Genomic DNA, 23,825 nt, shown 5'->3' with positions numbered 1-23,825 from the left:
GGTTGACGGTATTAAAGTGAAGGAGTTTCATTTTGATTATTGTAAGTAGCGTTCTTTAGTGAAACATATCACCTTGTTAACACTTTAATGCGCCTTAAACGGTTCATCACGAACCGGCTGCTTCAGATAAAGTATGGCTGATCATATGCATCAGACATGCTCGATAAACACGCAGGAACCGCCGGGGCTCATTAGAGTCTATTCCCAAGCAATAGTTTCAAGTCGATTGGATTTGAGAAGGTTTTGATGATCGTTACGAATCCTAATAAAACTATTATAGGATTTGTGAAAGGTTTAAGAACCTTTTACAGCCAGCTGACTTCAAAATGTTGTTTGGGCTTTCTTTCCGACGTTTCTCGGTTGATGTTGTTTAATAATTTAATATTGTCATACAGTCAGGTATTTTCTTACGCGGTTTTCATTTACGCGGCCACGTAAATGAAAACTTCACACAACTTTTTTTTCATTGCCTTATTTTTGCATGATTCGTCGAGAAATGGTGAAACTTTTTTTACGCGGTTTTACGAATTTTAACTAATCCGCGTAAAAAAACCTGATTGTAGTCGCTTTTTCGAATTTTGACTGTTCTTGTCATATTTTCTTTAAATAAAGCAATTAAAATCAACCGTCGAAAATAATAGTGGGAAGGAGATTTGCAGCACCTAATTGTGTTGATACCCGAGCAGAGGAAAAAAACTCAATAATAGCATATTTTGATATGGAAATCAAAAAGTGATATTTGTTTGTTTGAGATAAGAGGTAAAAGTACTGAAAATAATATCTCAATTTTACTCCTGGAACATCATCATCATAGCACATTTAGCTCTTCGTAAGATCTAACCAATAAGGACTGTATCGGAAATTAACTATAAACATTCAAAATGCTCTATCTCGAAGCACGGTTGGTCTTTTTATTCCGGTTCTTCTATGAAATCTTCAGAATATAGTTAAGTTTAGAACAGCTTGAAGAAATTTGGAAAATGCTTAGTATTATTGAAAATATGGTTCTTTGAGTATACCACACAAAATAACAATCTGTACAAACTGCATTTTTTTGAAATTTTTTTAACGTTTCAATCATTTGTAGCGAAAAAAAATTGTACGGGGAAAAATCTGAAAAATAATGATTATTACTAGCAGTTATGTACACATAACAAATCCCTTAAAACCGACTTTTAAAATTCTTATTTTGGATAGAAAAACCTCCAACATTAAGAATACGGTCTATCCCAAAAAACACCTACTTTTTGGTCGAACTTTGACGCTCTGTTTTAAATATCTTCAGATGTTATAAAATTACGTTCTCTGGTAAAACTACCTCTTCAATAGATTTAAATACATACCCAATCGAAAAAAATGCAAATTTTCAACTGTACGTATTTTTTTATTTGCTGGAAAAGAATATATTTGCGCAAAAATGAGAGAAAAAATTGAATATTTTCCCACAGTTTTCGCAATTTTAAATTTGTAGGAGGTGTCCAAAATTTTAAAAACATATGTGCAATCTTTGAGATAAAAGTCCAAGTTAAATGATAATTTTTTGAAAATCAGAACTGCCATTCTTTATTTAAGAGATTTATATAGTATCTCCAAAAATAAAGTTATGATTATTTGGAACAGATTATTTTTCAGGCAATTTTGAACGTTTATAGTTAATTTCCGATACAGTCCTTAGCAGTGAGTTATTTGATTGATCTTCAAATATCATATTTTGCTATTAGTTAGATGGTTCGAGAACAAATTTTTGCTATTATTTTTAGTACTTTTACCTCTTATCTCAAACAAACCAATATCAAATTTTGATCGTCAGTACTTGAACTCTGCCCGGGTAGATTCGAAGCTAACGTGCGTTGACGCATTGAACGCATTGTTGACGTCAATGCGTTCGACGTGACATTTTGGACAAAAACTGACTGCTTTTTATTAACTGAACAACGTTGCTTCTGTATGACTAGGTTGACATTTCTAGGTTACGCTTGAGAAAATGACATGTCTTATCTAGGTATGACTGATAGGACAATTGAACTAATTCGAATATTTTTCAAAGTTTTTCTAGGGATGAATACATAATAGTTGACCTCGTGCATTGCTAGGATGCGACGCCGTGTATTGCTAGGGTCTAGGAGCAAAACGTGTTTTGTTTCAAAACAATCACGCGTGATTACGAATTCACGAAACTCGACGATAACTGCTTACTTCTGTGACTAGCTGGACAAATGAATTTAGGAGCGTATGATTACTAAGGGCACGCAAACACTCAACCGATTTTGATGAAATTGTTAAGGATTAATATACTAATCAAGGTAAAAAAAATCAGTAATTTTCGTTAGTTCAATCTAAAGTTATACATTATTTTCCGTGTCCAAATTTCATAGAATACAGTCTTTATTTTTATTTTCTAAGAAAGGATCTTCCTAAGCAACAAGTCAGTTAACAGCATTTAATGAACATTTTGTGTAAACATTTTCGTATTTTGCTTAAATTTTCCAATATTCCAGCACCCAATGTTATTTTATGTTCAGCTGAAACATCAACAAATCCCATTGCAATTTTGCATACAAACTTTAGAGGCACAAATCTGACGAACGAGGCCTCGAATCAAGCCTGGCTTTGCTCACTTGCAAAAAGAGGCAGCTTTTCCAAATCGAGCGCATTTGAAGACGAATTTTTAAGATTGATGCTCTTGAAAACGTGAGTTGGGGTCCAAGTCGGCAATTGTGGCAGCCATATTTGTATTCTCTGAAGTTTCTCCTTAACTCATTTCAGTGTCGCGGATTTGTTTTCCAAGTCGCGGATTTGTTTAGAAAGTCGCGATTCTCGCGGATATGTTGAAAATTTTGTAACAGCTCTGGAAATAAAATCTCGGGTGTTGCGTAGCACTAGTTACCTTGTGTATACTAGAGCTACGAATTTATAGGCGAGAAAGGTGCTAGGTCACCGATTAACACCGATGAATAGATGAAATTCAATTCTTCTGCAAAATAGGGTGAACCTGATTCTTGGCCATATAATTTCGTTTGATAGGGGAAAGCTTTGAGACCTACTTGAGTTCACAAATTTCATAAAACGCTCCATGACGAAAAAAACAAAGCTTTTGAAAATAGCAGAGGTTCCCTTATTTAAAAAAAATCGCAGACATTTTCCTCGTTATAAAAAAATAGATTTACAGGGGATAGACAAAATGATCGGGACAGGCAAAAGTTAAGTCAAAAGTTTTTCAAAGCTCATTATATAAGTCATAAATGGTCAAAATTTAATTGCATTCGGTTCATTGAATCCGGAGATATAACAGCTCAAAGTTGACTATCGGATACATATACCTTTTTCTAGAATCTTTATAACTTCGTGCAGAATAGCCCGATTTTTTCCAAATTCTGTCCACTGATACACAACTAGTTGATCCACTTACAGTAAAAAATTGAGAATATTTGATGTACTTTTAGAAAAGTTACAGCTATTTGAATATTTAATGAGAAGGGAAAATTTTGCCTGTCCCGATAATTTTGTCTATCCCCTGTATATTCTTTTGAACCATGAAGATACTGCAATTGTAGTGTACACCGTGTCCAATAAGTTTCCATACAAAATACAAATTTAGAAAATATAATTTTATTTCACATCTGTGATTCATATTTTCAAAATGAATGCATGTATTGAAGGGCCACATAATACACATAATAAAGTATACGGTTAAGAATAACGTTATTTTCTATTTGGTTTTATAAGCCTAGCAGTACAATTCTGTTTTATGAAATCTGTTTTTTTTCGGCACGCAAGAAAAATGTTCGAAAAATTTTTCATTCAACGGCAAATGGATAGAGTGTGCCATGACGCAAAGCAGACGTCAAAATTTTGTGCTCCTCCAATTTTTCCAAGTCAAATCTTCGAGTGAACAAACTGAATATCAAGAAAAGAGTTTTGCTGATTTTCCTTTGTCAGGACACCTACTACAGGTTTTCCTGATTTGTTGATCATCTATATGAGGGAAGTTCCTGTTTTTTGTTCAAGTCCTAACAGCTGATGTCGGAAGAATGTCAACGCAGCGAAGTCTAAGGAACGAACCGGAAATATTCACTGGAGAAAGTTACATTGAAGGATCATCATCATCACATTTGGCTGTTAGGTTTGACCTGGGAGTTTGTGGATACTTGGTAAGATTCGTTGAACGAGAAAAATAGGTAAGTTATGAGGGAAAACTATGATATGATACTGTCTTGATATTATAAAACATTTGGTATAAAACAACTATTTTTGGGAGTGGAGGGAAATAAGAGCTGTCAGTCGGAACATAATGGTTGGGAAGAGTGGAGATGCCAACTTCTTATTATAACTTTTATGTGGAGAATGACAGATTCTTCTTTTTCACATTCATTGGGGCATCCTCCAATGCGATGGCTTGCACTATATATAAATGTATGATCTTGGTTGTATAATTATAATGTTTTGCTTGATCAAATCACATTGGATGGACAGCCCATTGCTATCGGGCTTAGTACCGTGCTACAATGAATGGAAACCATCATCATCATGCGTGCCAGTTAAAATGGACTTACGACACATAAGCGATTAGCAGAGAAGGATAAAGGACAGTTAATTATATGTGTTTGATCAGTGTTAGTTGGTCTTTCAATAAATAAATTTACTTTGAAAATCCTAATTACAGATGTGAAATGAATTCAATTTGTTTTTGTATGAGAACTTATTTTGGACACGTTGTATACTGCCTATAATCGCATATCAGTCCCATATTTGCTGGTATTCCTATTGATATGGGACTGTTATGCGATCATAGGTAGTATATGTATTCAAAATTTGTCAATGGATCATTGAAGCCGACTTTCCCGCTATTTACCGCATCAAAACAAAAGCGCCACCGTATATGGACGTTAACACAGTGACAGCAGTCGAGTTACGTCAAACACACAAGGCTACGGTAGCGCTATCTGTTCATTTCATAGCAGCCGTTTTAGTTATTTTAGTGATCCATTGCTGAACTTGAAGATTTACGATGTATTCATTTGGCGTAACAACTATTTCTATTTGGCATAATCGAATAGCACTCTTCTTTGTATGTCAAATGTCGATTATGCCAAATGATCATTATGCCAACTGTCCTTTAGGCCTAGTGACCTTATGCCAAATAACATAGACCAGGTGTATTGAGTATGAAATGTAACTTGTTAAGACCGCGGACAAAACATACATAAGACTTAAAATTTAAATATTTTTTTCTTTGAGCTGCAGCAAGCATCTTGTATCTTGAATACACAGCACGCAGTCTACCTCACTCATCATTTCTTCCACTACGCCTTGATTATCGCATTCTTCCTGAATGGGTTCATTCAAATATTACGTAACGCAAAATTTAACAATTTTAGACACCCACACTCCCCTACGTAAAAACTTTTGTACGGAAAATTGAAATTTTGTATGAAGCGTAACACAGCGCTAGAACCCCTCCCTCCCCTCATAGCGTTACGTAATATTTGAACAAACCCAATGCTTCCCGGCTTTCTTTGTGTGACAGTACCGAGTCATACGAGAAACCGAAAGACCATCCCCAGTGCATGGCCGGTCATATGCCGGAGGCAAGAGGCAAACCGAACATCGACGACGCCACGGTTAGGCTGCCGCTGCCGATGGAAACACACACGACTGACTGTTGCAGCATCATCCCCCTGGGCATCCAGCTCTCTTCCCTTCGGGGGCACTGTCGTCGTCGGCGTGAAACTTCTCGCGTTCCAACCAACGCAGCACCAGCAAGACGGTATGGACGACGATGTATCATTCGCTCGATCCACACACCAACCAACAAGACGCCCCCAGACAAAAACGTTTGCCGACAAAGACCGAGATGCGAGCTTGTGCCATCTTCCCGACGACCAACCAAATCAGTCGTGTCTCCAAGTGAACACCGAACAAACATCGCAGCGAACCGGCTAAGAAACGTGCGAATCTGCGAAACCCGACACCCTTGAATGGGTAAGAGCGTTCAATTAGCAGTAGCACTCCGAAGTTCTAACGGAACGGATGGACGTCGACTACACCGTCGTCGCGGTTGTTCGGTAGATTCGCGATTCCGGGAGATTGGTCGAACTGCGCCGTGGAAGTGTGTCCAGACGACGAACTTTTTCGGAAGTGAGTTCTCCGCTTACAGATCTGTGAATGTGAAATACGTGTCCGGGTTTGGTGGATGATTCTGATTGTGATTCGCAAGTGTAGCTCAACTGCAACAGTTGAAAAAGATCGGGCCATTAGCCAAATTGCATAATCGCCGCCCAGCGTGGATTGCGTTCTGTGTCGGAGACATAGTACTTTACTTACAAAACTGAATACTCGTAGCGAGCGGCGGTGGTTCGAGCAGTGCGAGTGTTGTTTGTTGTTTTCAAAATCTCTTGAGAACTAGGAAATATCGCTCGAAAAAAAATAAATAAAAATAAACATTCGGCAACTTGTGCCAGCCAACATCAGCAGCAGCAATAGCGAAAGAAGTGGTGTTGTGCGAGAGCAACAAGGAGGGGATTCTGCCGTTAAACTGTAGAGTCGATAATAATAGCCCTCCTCCGCAAGTGAAATTTGAGTGTGCGCGCAATACTTGGCCCGCGAACGTCCTTCTATAGGCTGTCCGCCCCCACATCGTCGTCGTCAAACTTGCCTCTCTCTGTCACTTGGCGTTGCTACTGAGCAGCAACAGTGTGTAATCAGTGAAAGCCTGCACGACATACCAGTTCAAGGAAGTTTATCAGCAGCAGCCACCAGCAGCAATATGACCAGCGCCTTGTGCTACATCTCGTCGTCGACGCTGACCCAATCCTGGCCCCACAAGGACGACTTTGGTAAGGCGCCCCGATTCGTTATCGCTCAGCTCAGAGCTGGGCTGCTAATGAACGCAATCACACACGGTCAATAAACCCCAACCGGAATGAACATGGCTGACCTTTCCCAATTGAAAGAATGTTGTGATGGGGGGGCTTGAATTGGAGCACAAGGTTCCACTGCACGCCCTTTTTCCGTCCCATGTCGCAATAAACTGACTCACAATGACTAACAACACGCGTTGGGTGTGTTGTTGGTTTGACTTAAACCTCACCAATCTACATTCTCACATTTTACGATGACACACGGTTGATGATGTGCAACAGTTATGATGCGGTGTGTTCCCCGTCAATTGAGAAAGCTACTTCCCATCAGCTGATGTCTTTGTGATTGTGATGGTAAAATTTTGAGTTAATTTTACCGCGGGGCATGATTCATTTAATGGAGTTAAGTCGGGATTGCTCCAAAAATCAATGTTACAAATCTCGTATAAATATGCAGGATATTCATAGTATGTATAGACTGTTTCAGAAATTATAAATACACTTTGTTTATTCAATGAAATGAACTGTTCTAATGATTTTTACCAACTTGTTTCAGAGTATAGCATATTGTACTCCATATTTTTATATTTCCTTTCAATTGTCTTGATATTTTAAAGAACAGTCGTGTTATCTTACAAAAAACTTAATTTTTCAAATTTTCATTTGCACAAAGGTGTTTTTTAATGATTTCAACATTATTTATCACTAAATACCAAAAATTATCTAAATTTTTATCACATTCGCTTTCTCAACAAGTTGTCTAAGTAATGCCTTGATCAAAATTTGGGAAAAATCGATAAAGGCATTCCCACAACATTTTTTCGGAGATCAAGTTTCTTATTTTTTTAAGGTTTTCTACGGAACATAAGAACTACCACACAGTTTCTTAGCTTTCCTGAACGCATTTAATCTAAACAAACTTATTTTTTCAGCTCATTCGATCCTTCAGATGGCAAAGCTTGTCATACCATAAAAACGAATGCAGTAAGGGCCGATTTCTTCACCTACCCGGCTTAACGACGTAAGCCTGGTTTATCCTAAACCACACTTAAAGTTAAGCCAAATTCTTAAGCCAGGTTTAAATATTTGCATTTCTTCACACCGGTTTAGCAAATAAAGGCGACGGCTTACGCTAAGCCAAGCTTAACGAAATTTCCCATATCATTCCAGTGACTTTCCAATGGAAACGTCATTTTAAGCCGCCGATATTTTTAAATGCCAGTATGGAGTAACAACAACAAAACATCCGCTGAAATTTTAGCAGGAAAAGCGGAATCGCTCGGTAATTTTTTCCGGATACAGAAGGAAATTAACAATAATGATCTACCTAGACTGTTGATGTTTTACCCAACGCTAGTATCGATGATCTACGATTTAGTACCTACAGTGTATCAAACAATTGTCCGTACAGCAATTTTTTGGTCAAAATATTTTTTCATTCAAATAATCATAACTTTTTTATACGTTAATCAAAAACGCTGAAATTTTGACCAAGCATGAATCATATATTAAAGCTCCATTGGTAAAATTTTGAGCGAGATCGGATAAGTTTTCTGAAAGTTATAGAACTTTTAGAAAAACTTAAAGGATTTTTGAACACATATTTAAAACATATCTCAGTGTGTACTCGATGAAACTTTTTAAATTTTTTTTGTGTTACAGCTGATACCTAAAGCTTTCATATGCAGGAACTTCAGAGGTTTTATATTCACTACAAAAAATATGAAAAATGTGCTTATGCAGTTGACGATATTTAAAAATTTACCATATTTTGCACATACAATCTGCCAAACGTTTTCCACTAATAAAAGTATATTAACTGAATGAAAAATACATAGGACCTACTATTCATATGTAGTTTAGTAGGTCCTGTATAAAAATATTACATTAAGAGAGTTTAAAAACGCTGCAAACACTTGGCACTTTTATTGATCAAAATGTGGTAAATTTCCAAAGGACACTCTGAACATATACATATTTTTCATATTTTTTGTAGTGAATATAAAACCTCAAACAAAGCTGCATATGAAAGCATTAGGTATAAGGTGTATCACAGAAAAAATTTAAAAAGTTTCATCGAGTACATATTGAGATACAATGTTTTAAAAATGTGTACAAAAATCTTGTAAGTTTTACTAAAACTTCTATAACTTTCAGAAAACTTATTCGATCCCGCCCAAAATTTCACCAATGGAGCTTTGATATATGGTTCATGATTGATAAAAATTTAAGCGTATTTGATTGATGTATAAAAAAGTTATGATCATTTGAATGAAAAATTATTTTGACCAAAAAATTACTGTACGGACAATTGTTTGATACACTGTATTAAATATGATCGTTCCACAACATTTGGTGTTCGAATTTGCCTCTAATTATACAAAGTTGGAGTGCCACATTGCAGAAAAGGCGTTGCAATGTTGATTTTATGTTGTGATATCCATAATCGCCGAAAGTTGCATTTCGATAGTGAGTTTTTGAAAATGTGTTTGTCGTGAGATGCTCCAGAGTTCAGACCATTTTTCGAATATGTTTAAAATTATGAACTGTGTACATTCAATGAAAGCCACAGCAAAGTTCAAGTTACACTAGAAACTGAAATCCCTTAATAGAAACAGTTTATTCTACATTTATTCCATTCGTTGATGTTTTTAATACTTTATTTTAAAAATGTTTAGGCGATTTTCTTGCAGAAACGAAGAATCCACCTTCTCACCATACAAAAATTCAGCTCATTACAACAAATCTAGTACTTCACCAATCGTGTCGTATTAATATTCATCATGAAAAAAATGGGATTAAATGTGCGCTTTAAAAATCGAGTTTTGCAACGACTTGCAAAACATTTTTGCAATGAAAAACAAATCACTAGAATATGATCATTTCTATCAGTATCATCATGCTTCGCGGTGGTTCGATGGGAAAAGTCATGTCTTCTATCATGCTAGACACTAAATTTTGATCAAGCAAAACCGTGACAATTTAGCAAGCTCTTGCCGTGACAACTCGGGCTGTGGATCAAACAATTGCATTATGATTCATTATACAACCGAAATCAGTTGCATTATGAATCATATTGCAATTGTTTGGTATAGTACGATAAACTAGTCCGTTGTGATACGGCAAGTATAAATAAAATATAAATAAGGGCCCATATAGCCGAGGCGGTAAACGCACGGGTATTCAGCATGACCATGCTGAGGGTGACGGGTTCGATTCCCGGTCGGTCCAGGATCTTTTCGTAAAGGAAATTTCCTTGACTTCCTTGGGCATAGAGTATCTTCGTGCCTGCCACACGATATACGCATGCAAAATGGTCATTGGCAGAGGAAGCTCTCAGTTAATAACTGTGGAAGTGCTCATAGAACACTAAGCTGAGAAGCAGGCTTTGTCCAAATGAGGACGTTACGCCAAGAAGAGAGAGTGCTGAGTTGCAAAAAGATATTTAAAATCCACTTGCGTCGTATTTTTGGCAGTTTTGTTCTCTTCGTCACGGGAGGTTTTTAGAAACCTATTGAACTCAAAGTTGGCCTCAAATCCTTCCAAAGTAAGATGAATGGTATGGCAATGTATCATGCATTTTGGCCGACAAAAAACTCCCACGACGGAGAGGACAAACCTGCCAATAATATCCAACGTCACCCTATTAGGTATTCAAAATAAGTCATGTTTAGAAGTACACCACGAATAAAACTTTTTATATTTAGAATTATGAGTCAAAATGTTGAATATTCGATGGGCTAAACGTTCTTTGAACTAAGTTTTTATAAAAAAAACAGTGTATTAAAAGGTATTAGAAGATTTTTTTTTTGAGTGTCATCCTAAGTTTGTTTGTAAAAAATATAATATCTCTTGAACCATAAAAGACGAAAATGTTTATTGTGACCCGAAATTATGGAAGGACCGGGTTAAAATAAATAGAAGCTTCAATGCAAACGTACTTTCGACTTTCAAATCAGTATGACAAATTTCTAAAACTATCAACACGGTGCCTTTTTGAAGGCTTTCAATCTAATGTAAAAACTTGATTGTCCCAAACCCGATGTGAATATTTTATATTGACGACCCGCCGGCTATAGATTATCATTTTCTTTATCATCGTCTCCATCCGTAACCAAACGTTTTACAATTTTATCGTTCATAAGTGTATAGGTTTCTTAAAAAAATATTTTCTGCCGTTTCAAAAATTTATTTATGAAGCAGGTGAAGAAACCCAAACTCTGCAATTTGCGGTTTAAGCCTGGCTTAGCGCTGCTAAGCCACCTCAGAGCACCGCTTAAAATAAGCCACACTTAACGTAAACCGTAGCTTTATTAAACCGGGTTTAGTGGTTAAGCCGAGGTGAAGAAATTGAAAAAAAGTTAAGCCCGGCTTAAAATGTTGCTAAGCCTGGTTTAAAATTTAAGCCCGGGTGAAGAAATCGGCCCTAAGCAGTAATTAAGACATTCGTTTGCTTAACGTTTGTTGCTACTGGTGTTGTTGAGAAATTTGAAACAAAAAAAAATTGTATTGAGAAGGCCCGTAATGGTGGTTCTTCCCTCCCCCTGGATATTCGATCTTGACGCGATGGGAGGGCTTAACCCATTAGCACTTTGGCGCCAGTTTATTCACCACCGCTTGAACTTTGAGCTAGATATATCTGGTTTACGAGTTGAGCGCAAGTGAAGGAATCGGCCGTAAGTGCTAATGGGAACCAAAGGAGTATCCGTCGTGCATTTATCACAAGTCAAAGACAAGTTATAATTCAGTTTGCATAGACCTAATCTTTGCATTCGTTGATTTTTCTCAAATTTAACAATAGTTGTTAAATTTAACGTAACGCAAGAGTGGGTAGAGGAGGCTCTGCGTTACACTCATCATTCGTTACTTGAATTCGTTAGTACACAGGACAGGGGACGCTAGGATAAGTTGACTTACAGCCTTACAGATTAGATTCATTACAATTAGAAAATTATGGACTGATTAGGTAAAGATAAAACTGTTGATTATAGGAGTTTATATTTGTATTTCTTATTTTTATGGGTTTTGTGAATTTATAAAAGTTGACAAATAATCATTATCATTTTTATTTTTGACAAAAATCAGTTGACTGAACTTTTCTGTTTTTATATCTTAGACGGTATTATTTCACTGATCAAAAAAGCAGGAATTTAGTAAGGACTTAGGACGGTTGACAATGTAAAGGGCTACGATGGATATAATATTACTTTGGACTGAGATGATCACAGATATGCAGAAGGCGACTAGCGAAATTAGAAACACAATTTGATACATTATTGACTATATTTTGACTAATAGGGTTTGACAAATTTCTTTACAATATCGAATGGAAGCTCAAAAAGTGTTATCTAACACTAATATGAGAGTTATTTGGGGATGATGCTGGTGCTGTCAATGACTAACATCGGTTATTGACACTATTGGTAATCAGCTTGAAATAATTTTCAGAATGTATTTTAAAAAAACTGAGGATATTATCTGATTATTGTTTGGGGGAGCTGTCAGAAAAACTAGTTGCCCATATCGGCTAAAAACGCTAGCTCTGGTAGCTGTCTTCGAATAATTTTCAGAAATATCAAATCTTTAAAAATTAACTACGACACATTTTTTTCTTTTTGCTCTTTGTATATTTCTTAAGAATAGTACTCTGAAGGCGTTAACATAGACATAGACAACCTTTTTTTATCTCTGAATGCTGTCCAGTGACCTCGGAGATTTTCGATTATTAAAATATTGTTCAATTATCAAATCATCTTTGGAGCTTCCATTCGATCAAAACACTATTAGTGCGATGGGAAAAGTTAAAAACAGTATTTTTAAAAACTACTACGACCCAATGCTAATTACTACACACTTTGCTCAAGTTGAGGACATCGTCTAGTCCATCGTGAGTATTGGTCCTAGTAGGGGGAAAGTTGGGAAAGGGTCCAGGCTTTGCTATCAGCTCCTGCAGCTCCACCTGGTCACTCTTCAAAAAAAAAAAAAAAGAGAAGGCCCGTAATGGTGGTTCTTGATAAAATATTCCAGTTAAAATTACTCTTACCAATCGAGAAATATCTTTTATTATCGATACAGCCATTTTTATTGTGTTTGGAAATTAAATATTTTATCTGTGAGATTTTTTTCTTTTCTACTATGCTATATTTTTTGACCACTTTGTGCAACTTCAAATTTTAATCATCTAGTTTACAGAGCCCTATTTTTTAACTTTTACCAGAAACATCAACAAAATTGGTATTATTTGCTTCGTTAGCATGTTTACAATAAGAGCTAGAAGAAACTTTTTTGGATATTATGCTCAAATTGAAATGGCAGTTAATCGTTAGTGTATTTATAATTTCTGAAACAGTCTATATACCTATACTATAGTATCAAATCCCCAAGAAGGCACACCCGACACGGTTCTTGTTCTTCTATTAACTTTCAGCCAAAAATACGGATTGAGGATGAAGCTTAACTTAGGTTAGACTTACTATACACCGCTATTAACATTTTAGGTTTTATTACGCATCTTAGTTTACTCGTCATACCGAATGGTACACGAACGGTTACAAAGATGATACTCCGATACACACAAGCTGTGACAATAACCGATATTTATTAACTGAAAACATTCTGACAAAAATCCTGATGCGTCCTCTCTCTTTTTTGCTGGTCATTCCTACCGAACCGTACGGGAGAATGGAGAAAGGACCATCGACATGGTAGAATTATTAGCGTCTTGTACGTGGTGGTACATTAGGTGCGGGGGTGAATCTTTTTTGACTACAGTTTCTTCTGGACCCTGTAGTATGCACGACTACCACTAATAATGCGCCTTCGTATTTCACGGCTCACGTTATTGCCCGCCGTTAGCAAGGAACCGAGGTGGACGAATTCTTCCATCACCTCGAAAGTATCCCCGTCTATCGTAACATCCCGAGCAAAGTCTGACAGCAAATTGAAAACAAATTTTGATGTTGTGATATTGCAAATTATGATAACTCAGGTTGTTGTCGTTTTGGTCGTTTTAACGGTTAAAACATCAAAAATGAGAGCAGAAAAATGTTCCCGTAACAGCAAGTTGAAAACAATTCTTGCTATCAGTGATAGCAAATTGATAACTGTTTTTGCTATCAGTGCGCAAAAATGGAAAAATCGTTAAATATAGGGGTTTTGCGATTGATATCAAATCCTAAATGCCATAAGATAATTACACTAATGGTATATTCCTAGAGATATTATACAAAATTGCCTGGAAGTTATGAAATAACTTAAAAACTTATTTTTTTAAATAGTTTGAAGAGACAGCAAAACGAAATCTAAGTTTGAAATCAAATTTAGTCAAGACCAACTTGTATCAAAATGTGATATCAATTTGCTGTTGAATACAAATCGAGTTTTAGATTTGCTATCATTTTGTTGCCAGACTCTGCTCGGGATTGCTGCCAAGGCTTTTCCTGTCTCGTTCAGTTCCACCTGCCGATTGTGCGATATTTGCCAGAAAACCGTTTGCCAGAAAACCATTTGCCAGAATGTACCATTTGCCAGAATACTATTTTCCCGAAAGTACCATTTGCCAGAATGTACCAGTCCCCAGAATTTAATATTAAAAATTTCGGGCAAATAGAAATTTTCTTCATTTCCTAAGAATTAATTCCAGTCCATTAACATAAAAAATGTCGTCAGTTTCAATCTTTTACAATAATTTGATTAGTTCATTGCTAGGATGATCTCTTGGTTTGTTTCGATAAAGGACGACTAGGGCTAGAACAACGAAAACAACTGGAAATGATTCACCGGTAGTTATTAAGCAAAGAGAAAATCGACGAAGAGAAATCGATCATTACAGATACGCCTGTATGATATTAAGCGTGAGACTTTGATGTAACTAGGCTATGAGCCATTTTACGGGACGTTTTGGATCAGCTGATCACTCATTTCATGAATGAAAATTTGATAGGAGGTCGCGTCCAAGCCCGTGAGTGTGAATATCAATATCAACACTGTTGTCGTTCCGTAAAATAGACTATAAGTGCATAGGTCCTCAAACATCTGGTATGGTGAAAATACTGCTGACCGAAGTACATTAGGCCGATTGGTCAATGGATAGAATGGTGATCACGAACCGCTATTCAGTGATTATGGAACAGGAATCGGGACGGTTTCTTAAATTTGTTCGTAATATTTCCGTTGTACAGTATGCGGCAGGAAAAAATGCGAAAGTGTTTTTCAACTTAAAACCTCATTTTCGTCTATTTGACATTAACCAATCTATGTTTCAACGTTCCATGATCTATGATAGGCTAGTTTTCTGAAAAGTTAATTAAAAAATTTCCCATTTTGGTCACTACCCTTTACAGGGCGGCGCCTGAAGATGAAGACAACCAGAATTTTCAAACCGCAGAAAATCGCACAGGTCGCTAAATTTCGCATCTGATAAAACACAATTTTTGATTTTCTCTACAATATCATCAAATATATGTAGGGTATTGGTTCCCTTATTAAGCATGTGGCTCCCATTTTCATCCCACGAAAAACAAAGGATTGAAGCGCTATTTGTTTTGTTTCTTATTTTTGTATTTTTTGTTAGAAGTGAGCACCCATGAAAACAAAAAGAACGGAGTCAATCGGTGCCGTAATCGCTTGTTTTCGAATAGGATGGAAATGGGAGCATGAGATTACTGATGGCACACATACCCTACTTATTTCATCTGGTATGTGAAACTACATGGCTCTGGATCAGTGTGGTCTGGTTGTTCATCAAATTTGTGCTAATTTTGATACTGTTATAGTCATTTTGTGTAATGACCATTGGGCGCGCAGTTTGTTGATATCCGCTTATTAGGCCTACATTATCACATGTTAAACATCAAATATGATCATTTTTATTTTTCAGTGCTAGAATATAGACATTGACTAATACACTGTCATGAAAAAATAGTCATATATATCCCATATTAAGCGTGTAATAGTGCCTTGAACTTTTCGCATTTTTTCCTGCCGCACCCTGTAATATTTCCGTATTGTTTTACCGCTATCAACTATTAATGTCAAAATCTTGTCTTACTAACTAAGAAGAACAGCCTATGTTTAAAAGAAGTCAAAATTCACTAGTTGAACATCAATTTTCTGCAACTAAACTATTCTCTCGCCAAGTAACCATGATGCTGAAGCCTTTTTGCGTGCAGATATACGATGTATTTAGAGCAATCATTACTTTACATGCAACTTTAAGGTTGATTTGAAGTGGAAATGGTCAATTATAGAATCAAATTAAGATTACACTGGTAGAATCTTAGTTCAATCGCATAATTGCTATTTCCACTTTATACCAACCTTAAATGTTCATGTAAAGTAATGATTGTTCTAAATACACCGTATATCTGCATGCAATAAGGCTTCAGCACCGTGGTTACTTGACTAGTTCCAATAGTGAATTTTTCCTTCTTCTAAACGCAGGCTGTTCTTTCTAGTTTCATTGTAAGACTAGTTTTTGACATAAATTGTTGATTATGTTAGAACCATAAAGCAATATTGGTATTGCGGGACTAATAGTTTAATTATTGAAAAAAAATAACCGATCTTAAACCCGTTTATTGTTCCTATATTTAAAAGAAGGAAAGATTCATGGTGAAAATACAGTAGCTCCAACTTAAACAGTTATTTGAACAGCATAAAAGGAGAAAACGAAAAACAAAATGGCCATTCGGCACTTTTTGACCAAATGACATTCGACCCAACGGCCTTCAGTCGAATGCCCTAACACCATTGATATTAAGATTCTACAACAGTAACCGGAGCGCCATCAGCCATAATACCAAAACCCAAATATGTTGAATTCACATGTTACAATTACTGTGAAAAGGGAATATATTGGTTAGAAATGGCGCAAATAAACTAAGAAGTACATCCAGAAAGAACAGCAGATGATTAAAAGAAGGAAAAAACTCTACTGGAATTATTAGAATTAATTTCCTGACGAACAAGCTTTTTATAGCATTTGATCAAGTGATATTCGGCCTAATGGTAATGGCTTTCGGGCAGTGACAGTCAGGCTAATGGTATAGGTAAAACCGTCACTTGAGTTATTATATCTGTGTATTTTGCTCGTTGCTTCCAATAGGTTTTTGTTTATGGTATTCGATTAATTTTAGTGTGTGATCAACAATCCCGGATAATTTTTGCTGTTTGGCACAAAAATTATTATTTAAAGAGATCATGTTATTGTTATTGTCAAAAATAAGCTTAAAAATTACTTTCAATTGAAAGCAGAGAATCTTGAAAAATATAAGTAAAGCCAAAAATGTCATATCAGTAAAAGCTGGGAAGAACATCCTATGTGTTGAAGAAAGGAAAATCTTTGATGAGTATTGATGAAATTCCGTCAAAATAATATTTGATCAATTGGATCCACATCATGATCAACTTGTCCACAAGACAAATTTGTGGAAATGTTCTAATTGAAAAAATAAGCTGTTGTGCGAAATAAAGTATTTGAATAACATCGATGATTTAATGTATTGTGAAGTTTGAAAGGTTTAAGTTCACATCATTTTTTTTTGTTTCACAGTGATTTGCCCTTCTTCAAACTATAGGCTTTTCTTTAAAAGTTACTCCAAAATCATTTCTTGTTTGCTCTTACATCAGTTCCGGTAATTTATTTAACTTTCGCATATAATAAACTTGAACAAAAATTAAATTTTACATTTTTATGATCGTTATTGTGGGCTAATCGATCCCAAACAAATAAAAAAAACACGATTTATTTTTCAATAAGAATTTTTTAAATTATCATTAGATTGGGAACACTTCTGGATTGAAAACTATGGAAATTTTCTGGGAAATGGTACTTTCTGGGGAATGGTACATTCTGGCAAATGGTTTTCTGGGAAATGGTTCTTTCGGGCAAATGGTTTTCTGGGAAATGGTATTTTCTGGCAAATGTCTTTCTGGCCAATGGCATTCTGGCGAATGGTTTTCTGGCAAATATCGCACAATCCACCTGCCAGCATGTAGGGTTTCGAACTACTTGGGCACCCGCGTCAATTCCCGGCACCTCACAGCAAAACCAATCAAGATATCACTTACCGCAACATTTCCGCAACGAGATCCACAGTCAATGAGCTACACGTTCACTCTGAAGCCGCACAAGTGCTCAAAACAACTATTACAAATAGATACTTCGTCAGCACAAAGAAGTGCCGAAGTGATTTCCCATTTGATTTTGCACTGGTGCCGGGAATTGGCGCTAGACTAGGTGCAGTAAACTCGTTCGAAATCAACGTTCTGGCTGAAAATCTTCACAACAATCACTGTTAACAACAAGTTCACGCAATAAGGTATCTGATTCAGATGGAAGAAGTGGACGAAAACGGTCGTTTCGTTGTGAATTTAGGTAATGCATGTTTACCTGTAGTACCGGGAATGGGGTCAAAAACCCTACTTTGTTTTAACCGCATCCACCACCAATATTACTTTTGCTGCTTCACGTTCCAGGTGGGTATACAGCTCTGCCACCGTTCCAAATGTTTTAGCAATAATATCAATGTTATCTACAAAATTGACAAATTGGCCGGATTTCGTGAGGATCGTACCCCGGCTGTTGAGCCCGGCTCGTCGCATAACACCATTCAGGGCGATGTTGAATAGTAGGCAGGAGAGTTCATCACCTTGTCGCAGTCTCCGGCGAGATTCGAATAAACTGGATAATTCACCCGAAATCCTTACGCTGCTGTTTTGCACACCGGGAAAGCCGTTCTCGTCCATGATTTTCAATAGCTCTGTGCGGTCGATACTGTCGTATGCCGTATGGTGCCTTCAAGTCGATGAACAGGTGGTGCGTTGGGACCTGGTATTTACGGCATTTCTGGAAGATTTTCCGTACGATGGAAATCTCGTCCGTTGTCGGCCGGCCGTCAATGGAACCGGCTTGGTAACTTCCCACGAACTTATTCACTTTAGGTGATAGACGATGGGCATTCCAAATTCCAATAATAGCCGGGGCCCGTGGCGTAGTGGTCACACGTTCACTTCGTAAGTGGGTGGTCATGAGTTCGATCCTAGCCCCGGCACTTGCAATTTTCCGTCAGTTGCTCTTCCTCCCGTGAGCGGCTGACACCTGACCCTATCCTGAGCATATGCTCTCTAACTGACCCGGAAACTTGGATATCGGCTAACGGCAAATCATAATGGACCCCCAATCGGAGTAGAAAAGGAGCAAGAGCCATACATCATCATCCTCGTGCTCATCATTCTACCATGGACATGGTAGAAAAGTGACAGCAGCGCAAAGGCAACCAGTTCGATATAGTAGAATTAGAATAGAATACATTTAGGCGCTGTACAAAGTGTAAGTGAAGCTGCCAATTGGAATCGTTCACGCAGTGCCCTAGTAAACAAAAGTGCTCTAAATTAGGTTAAGTGGTTGAAACATAAATAAAAATAATAACGACGGGTGGCTGAATGGATAATTAAAAATAAAAATGCTTAAACAGTTTCAACCGTCGTATGAACATTGATGGTTACAGCGTAGTTTGAACCCGACCGATGAGTGTTCCAATCGTTTCCTCTATCACCTGCAACCAGCGCTGTTATTGTTTTAACTTTTTTTTTCTTCCTGTGTTTACTCTACGAAAGTTGTATTAAACAAAAAATCCAATTTTATTTGGAAACACCTCCAATTACCGGCTTTGATTGAGACGAAAAAGATACAAGTTTGCATAAACACTTGGAGTGCCCCAACTCGTTAGTTTATTTCATAGTTTTCTGTATTTATGTCAGGTATGGTTTAATGACGTATCGTGATGTTTTTATGGCAGCGTCATTATATTTAATTTAGGAAAACGAGAAAAACTTTTTTGGTCATGGAAACCGATCTTCAAGTCATGAATTATAGTATGATATCATGAATTATAGTCATGATGCCCTCATAGTTGTATGGTTTTACTCACATGTATGGTTTCACAAGCTTACGATTTTTTTTGTGTAAAAAGAAACATAAGAACATTAATTAAGGTGATACGGGACGCCGTGTTATTTTTCTTATCTTCCCTCTCTTTCTAACAATTTGCCTCGCGATTTTGAAGATGGTAATCTCGATTTCTACCGCACAGAAGAGGATGAAAAACAATCAGCATACACAATGATAAGTTTTTGTAACATCATATGCAGTAGAATCTGAGATTACCATCTTAGTAGAAACAAAGCAATGACGGATATTTCCTCAACCGTTCCGTTCGTTCTTAAGTGTTACGGATCCAAGACTAAGTTGGGCACGAAAACCTCTGTCCTAGTGAATCCTTTGAGTACATTGCTAATCTTGTTTTGTCAATGTTCTTGTTTTCTGCGATTTAAAAACTTGATTTAGGGCCACTTCACGCTACCCGTATCCGTTTTATTAGTTTCTCCGAAAAAAATGTTTTTGTACCGTAAAATGGGGTGACTTTGATATTGCGGCAGGCATTGTATATTTTATCGTGTAACTATGATTATTTTAATGAGTTGAGAAAATGCCAAACGTGGATGAAAACTTTTCATATGAAAGTCTATTTTAAAGGTTTTTTTCTTTAAAACCAAGCTTACACTAAACTTTTTGGGCAAAAATAAAAAAAATGTCGTTATTTTCGTCATTCGTTAACGCCTTCAAACAATCTGCTCGTTGTTGTTGAGCAGATTGTTTGAAGGCGTTGATGACGAAAATAACGACAATTTTTTTTGCCTTTTTTTTTTCAATGTATGGCCACTTATTATCGGTGGACCGGTCATAGTAGATTCTAAATCTGGTCTTGAATTTCTTAACGAAGCGTGTTCTTTCGAGTTGAAATCAATTTTATATACTGGGATAGAAATCTCCATACACCGATAAACGACTAAAATGCCCTTGAAATTTCATGTAGTTACTGTTGTTTTCTAAATTGGTTTATGAAAATTTAAATAAAGAGAACTCACTATGCGCTATGTAGCATGTAATCACTAATCATATGTTTATGTACCGTAAAAATATATTTTCACATAGGTAATGATTTTTGATAGCTAAATTCACTGAGTACTGAACAAACTCACTTTTATGTGTAGAATTTTGTAAAAATTCCATGTTTTGATTTAAACATTCAATTTGATATGTTCCACACAGCTTCTTCCATCATGTTCATACTCCTAAGATTTCAATCTGTGATTAATGTTTGAGGTTTGATGTGCTTTTCAAGGCACCGTCAAAGTATCCCTAAAATGAAATTCTTTGGTTCTCGCTCATATGAAAATCATGGGTCACTCAAAATATTGAAACTATCCAATCTTTCAAGTGCAATTGATAGCTGATGCCCCAGTACTTGTTTTTAAAATATAAAACTAGGGAAAATACTGTTGCATGGAAAAATATTAATGAAATTTTCTGGAAATCTATCTAAGTTACCCCGTTTTAAGGTATATGAATATTAGGGTGGGTCAACGTTGTATGGAAAAAATAAAATTGATCAGATTCAATGCTTTTAAGGTGCCCTTGGAGGTCTCAAACGGCTGTGCAAAATTTGGGCATGAATGATTTGGCCTACATTTTGCGCATCGCGATTAAAGTTTGTATGAGATTTTACATGGGAAAACATACTTCTTCGTATTTTTCTTGAAAGCTGCTCAAAATTGTCGTACATCATATAACCGCTAGTAAAAAGTATAGCCAAGGATGTGTCGAAATAATATGTCGAAGACCGTAAGGTGATCCGATGCATGTGGAAAAAGTTATACACTTGGCAACTTCTGCCAAAAAGTGAGATTTTATTATTGATGATATTCCTGTACATGGTAAATGTAAAGCACATTCAGACGATCAGTAGGTTATAACTTTTGTCACAAGACTCGGATCGCTTTGCGGTCTTCGACAAAGAAAGTTTTTCAGGATATCTGAGGCTATACTTTTACATAATCTGTTGCATACTTTCAAAATAATTTCATTATTATATTTCAATAAGGAAATTGCAAAAAAGTATGTTTTTTTTTCATATAAACCCCCATACAAATTTCTATCGCGATGCGCAAAGTGTAGGCATAACTGATCGCGCTCAAATATTCTACAGTCGCTCAGGATCCGAAATAGATAAAAAAAAACCTTGATCTGATAAAAAAACGACCTCTATGACCCACGCTAATGACTATGAACATACAAAGTAGGATAAAATTGCCAAAGTGTCAACCCAAGGCCATCTGAATACGAATCAAAAACGGTGGCCATTACACTACCAATCCCGTCAATGATCAACTTTGATTGTCAAAAAACAGCACCAACCACTTAAACCTTTCCTTCTCGCGACATTGAACTACCACCTCTGAGTTAGAAAATGCTCCCGAAACAGGTGAACACATATTTTTGTAAACAAGCTCATTTTTTACAACTCAGTAAGGGAAATTTTTGGTTGTAAATCTGGTGGTGAGCAATCCATCAAATTTTCAGCGCAAACCATCGTTATTGGTTCTTCAGATTGTGTAAAATTGGAAGTGTGGCTTCGTTATATGTTCACCTTAAGTTTTTGGAAAATCGGTGATCTTCGAGCTAGAGCATGGTTATTGCCATCGAGCACATTCAATTCTAGGTATTTTTCTACACAAACTTGTTTATCAATTCAATTTAGAATCATCGCCCTTACAGTACTGAATAAAACCGATCACCGCGGCATACTTCTGTTTGTTCTGGTCGTGGAAAAGAACCTCCACCGATTTCCGTCATCCGAGATTGACGGCAGCATCCTTCGGCGACGGCGGTGGCGATGACAAGCAAACTTTGAGTATCCACTTCCTTTTTTGTTCCAATATGTATTCGAAAGACCAAGACCAGTTGCCGCCCAATTGCGCTGCTTGTCTCCGTAGCTCGTAGACGATCTGGGATGGGACGGCGGATGGCGGACGGCGTCGTCCTTGAGCGACGACACCGTCGTACTCTGACTCCGAGCAAATGACGCATCACTCAATCTCGTGCTGTTCTGGGACGACGACGACGTCGTCGTCCGTCTCGTCACTTCTTGACGACGATGATTGGTAGGTACTTACCTTCCGCTGCTAACCATCTACTCAGTCAGTGTGTTATGAAGAAAACAAAACATCAGATACTCGTATGATCCGGACGTGTGCTGCTGTGGGAATGTATGTGATGTTTTGCTGGCTGTCTACGCGCGCCGGGGTTCAAAAGATGGGATTCGTCGTCCGTCATCGTCGTCGACTGTGTGTAGGTATTGTTGGGAATTGATGTCGTCGCTATCCATCGTTGTTGCAGGTTAATGATAGCACTTTCAGCGAACGGTAATTCAATCAGGCACTTCCTTTTTCGGAGATATTGCTTGTCTTCTTGGATTTTGTCATTGTTTGAACTTGGTGATTGCTGGTTCGCAGCAAAAAAAAATGTCATGGACCCCTAAGTATTGTTACAAGTTGGAACGGTTGAGGTAGAAGTAGACTTCCGGAAGAAATAAAAATATACACTGAACTAAAGTCTAAAAAAAAACTCTGTTACTTATCAGCGAGAAACGGATGAGCTTTACCAGCAATTTTAGCATTAGCATTAAGCGAGTCGCACAGATTCGTAAGTGGTGCAGTCCTAGACAGCTGTTGGATGGGTTGCTTCCTTCCCGTCCTTACCAAAGCACAAAGATTTGGAGCTAATCTCTGACCCTTAGACAACATTGACGCAATCCTTCAACTGTCGAGATTTGTCCTGGGCACGTCCTTACGACTGCTGAGGGATGGGAAAGGACGATTAGTTGGACACCTAAGAAAGATGTAGAAACCTCTACGCTCTCTCAGGCCTAGATGTCACGGGAACTTGGGTATTGCTAGTAGAAAGTTCAGCTTTATCAAAAGTTCTGATTGTTTTCAATATTGCGCAAAAAGCTTTCAATCTACAAATTGCAAAACACATTACACCGTTTTTTGATTTTATTAACTAGAAGTTAGTTGCATAGACAGGCCTGGTAGCGAGTCACTTTTTAGTGATTTGGTCAC

At 37.0% G+C, this 23,825-nt stretch overlaps 2 protein-coding genes across 4 annotated transcripts in view; both read left to right on the top strand.

The window, feature by feature from the left end:
- The window catches only part of LOC134289966 (uncharacterized), a 269,170-nt gene that overhangs the window by 96,773 nt on the left and 148,572 nt on the right, over window positions 1-23,825 (top strand). The gene's annotated exons all lie outside the window — the stretch shown is intronic.
- The window catches only part of LOC109413710 (dual specificity tyrosine-phosphorylation-regulated kinase 1B), a 295,072-nt gene that overhangs the window by 124,991 nt on the left and 146,256 nt on the right, over window positions 1-23,825 (top strand). The window contains exon 1 of one of the 3 annotated variants that reach the window (XM_029880300.2): window positions 5,977-6,836. The exons of the other annotated variants lie outside the window; for them this stretch is intronic. Within the exon in view, the coding sequence (XP_029736160.2) occupies window positions 6,767-6,836 (70 nt within the window). The 5' untranslated portion in view covers window positions 5,977-6,766. Of the gene's footprint in view, window positions 1-5,976; window positions 6,837-23,825 lie in introns of those variants that run through there. 3 annotated transcript variants of the gene reach the window in all.

This window comes from Aedes albopictus, chromosome 3 (assembly GCF_035046485.1).
Source record: "Aedes albopictus strain Foshan chromosome 3, AalbF5, whole genome shotgun sequence".
Taxonomy (NCBI): Eukaryota; Metazoa; Arthropoda; class Insecta; order Diptera; family Culicidae; genus Aedes; species Aedes albopictus.
This window is presented reverse-complemented; position numbering and strand designations above follow the sequence as displayed.